General features: G+C 48.4%; 1 protein-coding gene across 1 annotated transcript; it reads right to left on the minus strand.

Moving 5' to 3' along the window:
- Positions 1 to 809: 809 nt before the first annotated feature.
- Positions 810 to 3,364, minus strand: NUDT16 (nudix hydrolase 16). Its single transcript, XM_081106363.1, has 3 exons — positions 3,153 to 3,364; positions 2,786 to 3,055; positions 810 to 2,027 (listed from the first exon to the last, which is right to left on the minus strand). The coding sequence occupies exons 1-3, from the start codon at positions 3,342 to 3,344 to the stop codon at positions 1,866 to 1,868; spliced, it is 624 nt and encodes a 207-aa protein (XP_080962489.1). The 5' UTR covers positions 3,345 to 3,364; the 3' UTR covers positions 810 to 1,865.
- Positions 3,365 to 12,857: the final 9,493 nt, after the last annotated feature.

The raw sequence follows: 12,857 nt of genomic DNA on the forward strand, positions 1-12,857 counted from the left end.
ACCGTCTCCCTCAAATGCATGCACTTCTCTCCACCTCTACTGCCACGCTGGCCCGGATCACCACCATCTCCCATGTGAGCTGCTGTGGCAGCCTCCCATCTCACTTTTTCTCTCCCCTTTGAGTCCACTCTCCACACACTACGCCCCTCACCATGGCCTCTTGCCTGCCTCTCTAGCTTCATCTCTCCTTGCTCATCCCTATAGTCTAATTACACTGGCCTTCTTCCATTTCTAGCCCATGCTCTGGTAAATTAAAGACGGCCACAAATTCCTGCCCTCCCGATGGAGAGATGGAGTCTAATTCCCCTACCCTTGTTTTGGGATAATTTGCCAATTCTTCCTCAGGGCCTTCCTCCCTGGAAAACCTTAGAATATTCTTCCCACACTCCTACCTGGCTACTTCCTTCTCACCTTTCAGCTAAAATACTCTTCGGAGAAGGCCCTTCCAGACCACCTCAAGTAAAAAATATCAAGGTAGGACCTGCATCAATCCATTATTTCCTTCTTAACACTGACAAAAACAATAGGCATCATAATTAAAATTATTAATCTTATCTTTCTCTCTAGAGCAGGGGTTGGCAATCTATGACCCACAGGCTGGCCACCTCCTTTTAAAAATAGTCTTGCCTGGCCAGCTTGGCTCAGTGGTTGAATGTCGATCTATGAACCAGGAGGTCAGGGCACATGCCCGGGTTGCAGGCTCGATCCCCAGTGTGGGGTGTGAAAGAGGCAGCTGATCAATGATTCTCATCATTGATATTTTTCTCTCTCTCCTTCTTCCTTCCTATCTGAAATAAATAAAAATATACTTAAAAATAAAGAATTTTATTGGAACACAGCCACACCTATTTATTTATGTATTGTCCATTAATACTTTTGACATGGCAGAGTGGAACAGTTGCTACAAAGACCATGTGGCCCAACAAAGCCTAAAATATTTACCATTTAGCCCCCCCCCGAAAGCTTCCCAGCCCCGAGGGGAGCAAGTCCTATGGCTCTGGTCTTTAGATCTCCAACTCCTCATACATATTGTCGAAAGAACAAGAGGGCCGGGAAGCCACTATAAACCCTTTACTGGGAAGCTCTTTTTATCAGAGCAGGGCTAGCTCAGGGCTGTGTCAGTTCCCTTCTGATGTCCCCAGAGTCTAAAGGGTCCCCAAAGATGAAAACCCTGAAGGAGATGCACCAGGACTCAGACGTGTCAAGTTCAAGGTCATTCCAAGGAGACCAAACCATTTCCTCACATCTTTCTGCTCAGTTTCAGAAGACAGCAGGGGGTTGGTTAGGACCCTTTAACCTCCTTTCAGGGGATGTACTGCTCTGGCCAATTCCCAGGCAAGGATGTGACCCCTTTCAGAGGGAAAAGGGGGTCCTCTGCTTCTCTGTCCTCAACAATCGTGGGCTGGGCTAGACCCTGGAGGGCAGCCATGTATGTGTGTGGGAAGAGGCTGTGTAGGAGAGTGGTTCAGAAGCTCCTCCTCGGCAAGAGGATGGGATGGTGACAGCTGAGGCCCACGCATCCCACTGCCCAGTTAAACTAAACTTTGGGGGTCAGGGAGGCATCAGCTTGTGTGTGGGTGCAGACTTTACATTCAAATGTCTGGGGGCTGCCAGGCTGTGTGTGTGTGTGTGTGTGCAAATGTACAGGGAGGAGACAGGCACTGAGATTCGCCAGGGCCCCTGGGATGAGAGGCAGCTTTTTGCCTCTGATGCCATGAGTTGCTGGGGGCCCTATGCTCAGAACATATTGCACGTACTTCTCCTTTTAATCTGTCCCCTCTCAGGCTCAGGCCCAGGGCAAGAAAACATTCCTTTCTCCTCCCTCTCTCACAAGCACAGAGGTTCCTGTTGGCAGAGCTGAGGCCTTACGGCCTGAGGACAGAGCCAGATTCCAGCAGTCCCAAGTCCTGGAGGGCTTCCAGCAGCTGCTCCCGTGCAGTTCCAATAAAGGTATTCTCCAGGAAGGCAGGCAGGCCGCCCACACCATCCTGCAGGGTGTACAGGGGCACCCGCACCAGGCCCAGCACCTGGGAAAGGAAAAGGACAGGTGACATTGGGCACCCAGGCAGCTCATCCTGGCCCGTTGTTCTGGATCAGACACCTCACCCCGTATCTGTCCAGCACAACCAGGCCTGGGGACTCACATCTCAATAAAGCCGGGTGGGCCTAGCTCTCTGCAGACAGGTGACCCGAGTCATGCTTTCCAGCTCCAGAACCGTTAGTGGCTGCTGCCTCCAGGAGGCCTGCTTGGTCCTACACCAGTAGTTCTCAAAATGTGGCACCCAGACCAGCCATAGCAGCAGCAGTTAGGAACTTCGGAAAAATACAGATTCTCAGGTCTTCCCCTCCTGCCTCCACTGAACCAGCAATTCCGGGAGGGGGGCCAGTAAGTACTGTTTTAATAGGCCTCCCAGGTGATTCTGATAACTACCAAAGTGTGAGAACCATCCCCATGTACCATCTGTCCCCCAATCCCCTAGCCTCAGTGCCAAGGTTTCCCCACAAAGTATCGGGCCACATCTCCTATCCAGGCTTAACAGGGGCCCAGAGGGCAATGCCTGGCCATTAGAAAAGGGGAGCAGAAGAGAGGCTGGTTTGGGTGCATTCTAGAAAGTTGGCTGCAGAGGCCTGTAAAGGGGGAGTGATGGAGAAACTTCACGGGGGTGGGGGTAGCTGGGTCAGCCATCCAGATGAAAGCTAACCAAGGCTTCAACTAGGAAACCCGGGGCGAGGCTTTGGGTGGAGGAGGGAGGCCGTGGGATGCGGGTGTCCAGGCTGGCCCCACCTCCAGCCCGTGGTCCTGGGCCAGCGGGGCGCCTCTCTCCACGGCGGTCAGCTGCTCCAGCGTCAGGCGCTTGGCATAGAAGTGGGCCACGACGCGCGGGCCGGACGACGCGTACGAGTTGCGGTAGTCGGCGCGCTCCACGCGGAAGGCGGCCACGGCCTCGCCCAGCTCCTCCCTGAGCTCGCGGTTCAGCCCGTCCTCCAGGCTGCCATCCGAAAGATTCACGAAGCCGCCCGGGAAGCCCAAACGCCCATCAAAGCGCATCTGCATCTGCAGGACAGGGAAGCGGGGGTTGGCCGGGGCGCCAGAGGCCGGCCTCCGGGGAGGGAGGAGAGCGGGGAAGGGGTCGGGCGCGCCCCCTCCTCACCAGGACCGCGTAACGCAGCGGGATGCGGCGAAAGAGCAGCCCGGGGTCCGGGGCGTAGAGCAGCGCGTGGCATGCGTGCCGCCAGGGAGTCCTCAGCTCCAGGGCCTCCTCCAGCTCCACCCTGCGGACCCCCGCCGGGGCCGGACGCTCCCCCCAGGGCCGACGCTCCCAGGTGCCGGGACGCTCCCCCATGGCCGGACCTCCCCCACCCGCTGTTCAGGAGGCCCACGTGCGCAGGCTGGTGGCTCTCAGCCTGGACCAATCCGAGCCTGGGCCCGGCGGTAAGGACCAATCCATGGGGCTCAGGCCCAGGTGGCAGCCAATCAGGGTGGGGCTTGGGTGAAGTTTTGGGCGGTGGGACACTAGGATACTGAAACCTTCTTCTGGATTGGGCCGCAGGGCGTCCTGACTGCGGAGGGGGCGGGTAAATGATGTTCATAATCCCGGTCTGTAGTTCTTCCCGCGGGGCCTGGATAGTGGGACGCACGGAAGGGATTGTAGCCTGAGCCGGCTTCGCTTAGGGACGAATCCTGGGAGCTAGGGGAGCACAAGGAGCGATCGAGGAACTGCATCTGGTTTGGTCTGGATGGCACATGAAGCACTGGGCTGGGTGAGGGTTAGAAAGGAAATGAGGCCCCCAGCTGGCCTGGCTCAGTGGTTGAGGGTGGACCTATGAACCAGGAGGTCACGGTGTGAATCCTGGTCAGGGCACATGCCCGGTAGGGCTCTATTCCCAGGAGGGGGGTGCAGGAGGCAGTCGATGAATGATTCTTAGTTTCTCTCTCTCCTCCCCTCTCCCTTCCTCTCTGAAATCAATCATATATATGTAATGAGGTGGAGCTGGCCTTCCTGGGGCAATGGAGATGGAGAGGAGGCATGGTGTAGCTCTCTTGAGTTGTGGAATTGTGAGGACTCCTTGGCTGATTGAATGTTGGGAGAGAATTGTACTGGGATAAGGTCAGAGTTAATGGTCTGGGTGGATGGTGGTGTCTTTTTTATCCTCACCCTAGGATGTTTTTTATTGGAGAGAGAGAGAGAGAGAGAGAGAGAGAGAGAGAGAGAGAGAGAGAGAGAGCCATTGCCTCCCATACGCTCTCTGACCTTGGATTGAACCAGCAACCTGGGTATGTGCCCTGACCCTTCAGTGTACTGATGGATGCTCTAACCACTTAGCAATACTGGCCAAGGCTAAGGTGGTGTCATTTTTTTGAGATGGGGATTTAGGAGGGGTAGTCAATGAGAACTGTCGTTCTAGTCAAGAATTGGGGTGGCAATAGGCAGTGGGTAGGACAGGCAGTTAGACAAGAGCAGTGCAAGGATGACGGGCTGGGTACAGAAGGTCACCAGAGCAGAAAGTCCCCTAGCATATCCTTGGTCATGCATTTAGACCCATTGACCTTTTCTCCCCTGGCATGTTGCTAGTCATGCAGGTTAGACCCCCTTAGAGGGGGAATAAACAAGGGGACCTGAGACTAGCCCTTAAGCATTAAGTCCCCAGGACAGTGAGGTTCTGATCCATCTCAAATACATCTAGGCCGCAGTTGTGTTTCAGCTCCTGGCCCAGAAAAGCAGCAAAAACGGACAAGGAAAGCCATACCTGGCATCAGGACCAGCTGCGATAACTAATGGCTCTGGTGCCACAACCCTCAAAGGACTCACCTGGAAAACTGATGAATATTCTAATGAGATCCACCCCTGGGACCCTCCCTGAAATCCCCATCCTTAGAAGAAAGCCCTTAGGAAGGCTTGGGGAGCACCCTGGTACCTTTCCTGGCACAATGCCTTTCTCTTTCTCTTTCTCCTAAACTCCAAGGACCCTTCTGTTGCCTCTGGAATTTGTTTCCTGAATCCATATCTTCTATGGCTCACTTCTAACTTGGTGACTTTCTAAGTAAACTTTCTCTCATAGTTTGAGTCTTGGCTCTGAATTTTTTTTTTTTTTAATCCTCACCAAATGATGTTGTTATTGATTTCAGAGAGAGAGAGAGAGAAAGAGGAGGGAAAGGGAGGGGAGAGGAGAGAGAAAAACATCAATGTGAGAGAGATACATCTACTGGTTGCCTCAAACCAGGGATTGAACCCACTAGCTAGACATGTGCCCTGACTGGGAATCAAACCCACAACCTTTTGGTGCACCGACAACACTCAACCAACTGAGCCACTCGGCCAAGGTACAGTACAATGAATTTTAATGTTTCCCCCTTTGAGGGAGGGTCTGAATTCTTCCTGAGCCAGAACTCAAGTTCTGAGGTTGCTAAACCAAGGTCAGTGGTAACATTCTGGTGCTGTTTTCACCTCTGCCAACAAAATTTTCCAAGGAAGGGGTGGGTGAGACCCTGTGGGCACAGGAAGGAAAGTGAGGAAGGTTTAGCGGTAGAAGTGCTTAAGGCTTTCTAGACTTACCCTCACACACTCTCAGACCACCTAGCTGTGAAGGAAGGTGGGGGGCTACTCAGGACCTGATGCGGAGGGACAAGGATTCAGGATCTCTCGCCCAGCCCCGGCCTTCCCCACTGTTTCTGAGGCTTTGCACTCTATGCAGATTACCTCTACATCAATAGTCAACATTAATTACACAGAGGGAAGGATGAGGCAGCTCCTTGAGAGGGCCTGGGCTTAAAGTCACAGCCTGTAAGTGACAGCACGGGACAGGGAAGAGCCCAAGAAGCCACCCAGACGCAGGCCTGTCACCTTAGCATCATTTAACTGCCAGATCCCCACGTGCTCACCTGTTAAATGGAGATACCAACCTACTAGGACTATTGAGAGGTTTAAAGCATCCAGAACAGTGCCGGCACCAAGTAGATGTAGCGTCCGTGGGGTTGAGGGTGGGCAGATTGTGGTCTTATGTTAAAGACCTGTTGGTTGGAAGTCAGCCACAATCATCAGGCCTCAGCATGCCTAGGGGAGAACGAGATGTCCCGGGCCTCATCTTTGCTAGCTTATAGTCTTCTGAATAGCCTGGCAGGTAGAGCATCTACTAACATCAGGCACTGGGTCACGGTGACGAGACTGTGCCTGACACAACTCATTACCCCATCAGAGTTCTAGAGCACTTGGAAATGGCCCTGGGTAAACATTAGAGTCACCTGGCAAAAGCTCACAAAAACCGCCAGCAGTATTGGGTTACAACTCAAGTCAGAAACAGATACCTGCATGTTCATTCTGATATGGATAATGCACAAGTAAATCCATGACGAGAAGAGAAATCTCTCATGCAGAAGAATCTGGAATAATGTACATACTCCCCCTCAAGGGCCACAAGTGCCCACTCCGTAAATGTGAGTTCTGAATAGTGACTCCCTTCCAAAGAGGACAGTATGCAAAGAGGTGTATGTGTTGGGGGAGAAACCTGACAAACATTAGCCAGGTGTTCAAGGTCAACATCAACAGTGTTAAGTCATGCTGATAGCATGTCCCCTTGACAATATGACGTGATGAATATGGTACTTCATGTCAATGGTCTTCCTCCCAAAATGTCATAACCCCCATCTAACCATGAGAAAAGCATTAAACAAACGCCAGCAGAGGGACATTCTACAAAACACCTGACCAGCATGCCTTACAACTGTGAAGGTCATCATCAAACAAGGAGAGTCTGAGAAACCGTCACAACAAAGAGGACCCTAAGGATGCACGACGACAAATGACGGGATCCTGGGCCAGCAAAGGGCATTAGATAAAAGCGAAGGAAGTCTGAATAAAGTATGGACTTTGGTTAACCGTAATGTATCCCTACCGGTTCATTACTGTAACAAATATTAATGTCAGATGTTAATAATAGGGGAAACTGGGTGAACTATGTGGGAACTCTCTACTTTCCTCGCAGTTTTTCTGTAAATCTAAAACTTCTAAAAAATAAAGCTTATTTGTAAAACATTTAGGAGGCTGCAATCAGCAAAATCTAAACTGAAGGAAACTTTACAAGTAAACGATCTGGTTTCTTCATTAAGTGAATTACAGGGGAAAAAGAGATGGAGGCAGAATCTATACATTAAAAGGGATTGAAAAGACGTATCATTTTAAGTGATTGGGTTTTATTTGGATCCTAATTTGAAGAAACAAACTTAAGGAGCCCTAGTTAGTTTGACTCAGTGGATAGAGTGTTGGCCCACAGACTGAAGGATCCCAGGTTTGATTCTGGTCAAGGGCATGTACTTCAGTTGCAGGCTCGATCCCTGGCCCTGGTCAGGGAATGTGTGAGAGGCAACCAATCGATGTGATGTCTCTCTCTCACATCTTGTTTCTCTCTCTGTCTCTCCCCCTCCTGTCCATTCTCTCTAAAAATCAATGGAAAAATATCCTCAGACGATGATTAACAACAACAAAAAAGAAACAAACTTAAGGAAAAAGTAAAATAGTGGCAGAAATAAGCAAAACTGACTGGGTATTTGATATACAGGAATTATTGATCTTTTTTTTAAAGTGTAATAATGGTATTGTGACTTAAAAAGTGTATTTAAAATAAATACTAAAATATAAATATTTTCTTGCTACTTTAACATCTCAATATGGATTAAATACCTTTATAATTGAGTTTTGTGGTTTAAATTTTAAGCACATGGAAGAATGAAAATCTTATGATTCAACAAAGGAAAAGATTCTTTATCTTTTAGAGATATGTGCTGAAATATTTATGAATGATATAAAAATAATCCAGTGGGGGGAGTGGGTGAGAGCATAAATAAAATAAGGTTGGCCATGAATCGATCATTTTTGAAGGTGAGTGGTGGTTTCATAACAAGGGCTTATTACATTATTCTCTTTACTTTTATGTAGTTTGATGTTTTCCATAGTAAAATGTTAAAAAGATCTTCTCTTGAAGTTAAAGGGAAAGGTTATAATTTACATTTGAATAAAGGTTTGCATTTCACAAAACTTTTCTTACAGGCACAATCCCTTTTGGACCAGGAGAGGGAGAGGGTAGGGTCTAGTCTAGTCTCACTTTTTAGGCAGAAAGAAGACTGTAACCAACATCTACCACCTGCCAGGAAATTTCAAATCCTTTCACTTAATCCTCCTAAAAATGTCCAGGTCTTTCAAATGCAAAGCTAAAGTTGAAAAAAAAGGCTTATTTTGAAGTGGAGAGGTGTCACCAGCAAAGAGCTGCCAGTTAGAGACAGTTGGGCAGCATCCAAAAGGATTTACTGAAAGGGTTAGATCAGTGGTTCTCAACCTTCCTCAACCCTTTAATACAGTTCCTCATGTTGTGGCGACCCCCAACCATAAAATTATTTTCGTTGCTACTTCATAACTGTAATTTTGCTACTGTTATGAACCGTAATGTAAATATCTGATATGCAGGATGTATTTTCATTGTTACAAATTGAACATAAAGCATAGTGATTAATCACAAAAACAATATGTAATTATTTATTAATTATTTTTATGTAATTATTTATGTTTTCTGATGGTCTTAGGCGACCTCTGTGAAAGGGTCTTTCGAACCCCACAGGGGTCTCGACCCACAGGTTGAGAACCGCTGGTCTAGATGCTTAATGTTTTTTAGACATCCACATACCTGAAGTCACAATCAGCAACCTAAAAGGAGGTGGCATCTATAGAAACCAGCCCTGTTCTTGGTTCTTTGCAGGTCCAGCATCAACAGCATCCTCTGCTGTGTGGTCTGGAGCTCATTAGGTGGGTCTATTTCACTGTAAGGACAGAACTTTTCAGACACTTCCAGCTTCATGCCTGGACCTCTTCACCCGAATACCCTATCAGCACCTCAGATCCAACACACCCAGGAATGAACTTAGTATTTCTCCAGCCCCCACCCCACCATCTGCATCTCCTCCGGTCCCCCCAGCTCTGTGCACGGCCCACCATCAGCCCAGGCGCCCATGCTGAAAACCGCGCAGGCCCCACAGACAGTTCGTCCACCCCAAGCCAGTCCGTCTCTGCCGCACTCTCAGTGCCCTGACTTCATCAGATGGTCAGGTCTTCATCTTTTCTCACCTGGACCACACCACTCAGCGCCCTCCCTATCCTGCCTACAGTCTCACCCTGCGCTCCACACAGTTCCATGATCCAGCTAAAAGCCACTCTCTGTCCATACTTCAGGGGCTGCCCTTTTCTACAGAATACAGCAGAGCAAACTCAACCACCCGGATCCCAGCTTTGCCTCCTGCTTTAGTGATCTACTGCTGAGACATATTGTAAAATGGAGCGACTTAACAATGGTGGTCTGAGAAACTGAGAAATGGTGTGGCTGGATGCTTCTGGCTCGGGGTTTCCTATGAGGTTTTCGTCCAGATGTCATTTGGGGCTGCAGTCAGAGGAAGGCTTGAAGGCTGGAGAATTTGCTTCCCAGGAGGGTCACTGACTGACGTGGCTGGAAGTTGGTGCTGGCTGTTGGCAAAAGCCCCAGGTTCACACCAGAGAGATGTCTCCATAGGGTTGCTTGAGTGTCCGCATGACATTGTGGCCAGCTTCCTGTGGAGTGAAAGACCTAAGAGAAAACAAGGTGGATCCATGTCTTTTATGGTTTTGTCTCGGAAGTCATACTTCTACCGCATCCTGCTGGTCACACCGGCCACCCCTGATGCAGTGTGAGTGGAATCAGGAGTACCAGAAGTGAGGATCATTGGGGGCCACCATACCTTCCTTTCAAACTTGACTCACACTTTAGGAACCACCAACACACAGAGAGTTCAAGTTCCCAGACCCCAACGCTGTGTCCTGTGTCTCCCACCTGTGTTCTCCATGCTTGCAAGATCTTTTCCTCCTTATTTGCCTGGTGATTTTTTTCGCCCAGCTTTTACTGAGATATAATTGAAAAAAATTATATATTTTTAAGGTCTACAACATGATGTTTTGACGTACACTATTGTGCAATGGTTGTCACAAGCTAATTAACATCTCTCACCTCACAGTTACCATTTTGTATGTGTGGTAAGAATACTTAAGATTTACTTTCTTGGCAAATTTCAAATATATAATGATACAGTATTATTAACTATAGTCACTGTTCTGTACATTAGATCTCCAGAACTCATTCCTCCTACATAACTGTAACTTTATACCCTTTGGCCAGCATCTCCCCATTTTCCCCACACTCCCAACCACTGACAATCACCATTCTTTTCTGTTCTTCTGAGTTCAACTTTTAAAGATTCCACATATATGTGAGATCATGCAGTGTTTGTCTTCCTCTGTCTCATTTATTTCACTTTGCATAACATCCTCCAAGTTCGTCCATGTTGTTACAAATGGCAGGATTTGTTTCTTTTCTGAAGGCTAAATAATAATCGGTTGTGTATATATGTCACATTTCCTTTACCCATTCATCAGTGGAGACACTTAGGTTGTTGGCAGTGCCTGCTGAATCCTTATCATCCATGAGCCTACACTAATGCTTGGCACAGAATGTGAACTCAGTACACGTTGAGCTAAAATCCAAGGACGAATTAGACCACGTCTGCGGAGGAGATGGTCTTGGTCGGCCCCGTGCTCCTAGGCAGCACAGCCTGGAAACCTGCCCAAAGCCAGGAGAGACCGTCCATGGTTCACCTGAGCCACTCTGACAAAGGGCAGCCACGTTTTATTCTGAGAAGCCACAGAATTGTTTAATTAGAAGTACATTTCCCCCTAAAGTAGTAAAAATCAATGCCAAAAAGTATGAAGCTCAAGGATTTGATAAAAGGTGTTAAGAGAAGGAACAGAGAGAGTGATGTCTGGAGAAGGAAGGAATAGTGGTTAACTTATTGCCATAATAATACCTAGTAAACAACCACAAAACCCTGAGGAGCACACAGCAACAAGCCTTTGCTTTGGGCTCAGGAGTTTGCAGATCGCCTGAAGCTGCTCTGCCTCATTCCTTGGCTGGGCAGCTCTGCCCACAGCGTTCATCCTCTCCCATGATTGGCAGATGAGCTGGCGAGGCAGAGGCACAAGAGAACTTAACAACTGCACCTGCAGTGTCTTGCTCCTGAGGGGCCCCTCAGCCAAACAGGTTCCGTGGCCAACTGTGGAGTCTTTACGGGGTGGGGGGGGGAGGGGGGGGGAAGGTGGGGGCGGGGGGGAGGAAGTTACAAGGGAAGAGTTAGGGGTCCAGGGAGGGGTGAATTGGAACCCAAAGTCCAATCTTTCAGAGCAGGAAAAAGCCACAATACTTTGGAAAGAACAATTTCTAGCTGTTGAAAGATTGTCAAACGAACCCTACAAATGTACTATGGAAAATACTCCTGCTGGAGTCAAGCCTTCAGTTCTGCATGCATGTTAATGGCTCTGCTGCTCCTAATGAATATTTACGATAGGTTATTTTATAATGTATATTTGTTGGACCAAATTTCTGAATATCCTTCTGAAGTTAGGAAGAACTGAGTATCCTCAGGGTCTTGGTGATGCTGCTAATTTAGGGGTCGCACCGCCTTCTCAGCTGCACTCTCGGCCCTCTCAGCTCTTAGCTGACTGCCAGCGATTTTTAATCAAGTGCTGGCTGAAAATGGCTAAAAGTGTATACTTTTGGGGTGTGTTTGCACGGCAGTAGTAGAAACGAAGAAGCCTAAAGAAACCTTCCGAGAGGACTCTCCAATGATGGGAGATCAGGCGGCCTGATCATAAAACTAAGGATAATTTCTCCTCCAAAGCGGAGGCCATTGTACAGCATTTAAAGCATTTCCCACATGACGGCGCACCCCCTGGCAATGTCGTGCGATTCAACCTATTATATATATTACCTTACTTGTTCGCTACACAATCTTCAGACAGAGGCAGGAAACTAAGACTCAGAGGAATGACCTGCCCCGGATCACACAAAAATGGCAAGAGTGGGTCGAATCCACATCATCTGGTATTAAGTTCATTTCTTCCCTACATAGGCTGTGGCAGATGATTTAAAAACATTCCTTACTGTGTGTCCACCCCCCCCCCCCCGCCCCCCACAGTCCGTTCCCCATCTAGCTGTTTCCGTCTGTCTCTTTCTTACACACACACACTTCTCTTTGCCTCATTTTTCAGTTTTGCTCCTGGCCCCATTCTCTTCTGACACATGAGCGAGCGATCCCACCATCCTGAAAGAGGAGTGGGGTATGTCCTCCCCTTGAGCAACTGTTTAGTTTGCCAGCCTCCTTTATCCCGGGGCCCCCTGCGGTGGCTGGATTCTTTTATAATAGACCTAGAGCTTCCAAATACATTAAATAATTAACTTCCATCACGCTCCTTTGTGTGTCTTATCTCTGCATCACCCAAAATAGCTGGTGGCATTTCCTTTGCATAAATAGAAAGCAGAAAGGTCAATTGGCATTTGTGAAATAGATGTATTTTTTACAAAGCAGCAAGCTAGCAGGGCCCCTTGATCCCCTCATACCTGTGACTGTTTCCTAACAAGCGCCTTCCTAGCTCCCTAATTCCTCAGCCAGTTTCCACCCATCATCTTGCAGTTGGTTAGTGATGAATACCCACGCTGGTGTGTGTGTGTGTGTGTTACATGCTGTTGAGCTGGCTCTCACTCCAGGTGACCCCTATGAATGAGGGATGGCCACAATGCCCTGTCCTCAACAGCCCTGCCCAGCTCCTGGAGACTCATGCCTATGGCTTCTTTTAAGGAGTCAACCCATCTCATATTTCGTCTTCCTCTTCCCACTGTTTTCTCTCGTTCTCAGCATTATTTTTTTTCCCCAAAGAACCCTGCAACCTCATGATGTGCCTGAAGTAGAAACTTTGGTTTTGTCATTTTTTTTTTAATTAAATCTTTATTGTTCA

This window comes from Myotis nattereri, assembly GCF_964212035.1.
Source record: "Myotis nattereri genome assembly, chromosome: 14".
Taxonomy (NCBI): domain Eukaryota; kingdom Metazoa; phylum Chordata; class Mammalia; order Chiroptera; family Vespertilionidae; genus Myotis; species Myotis nattereri.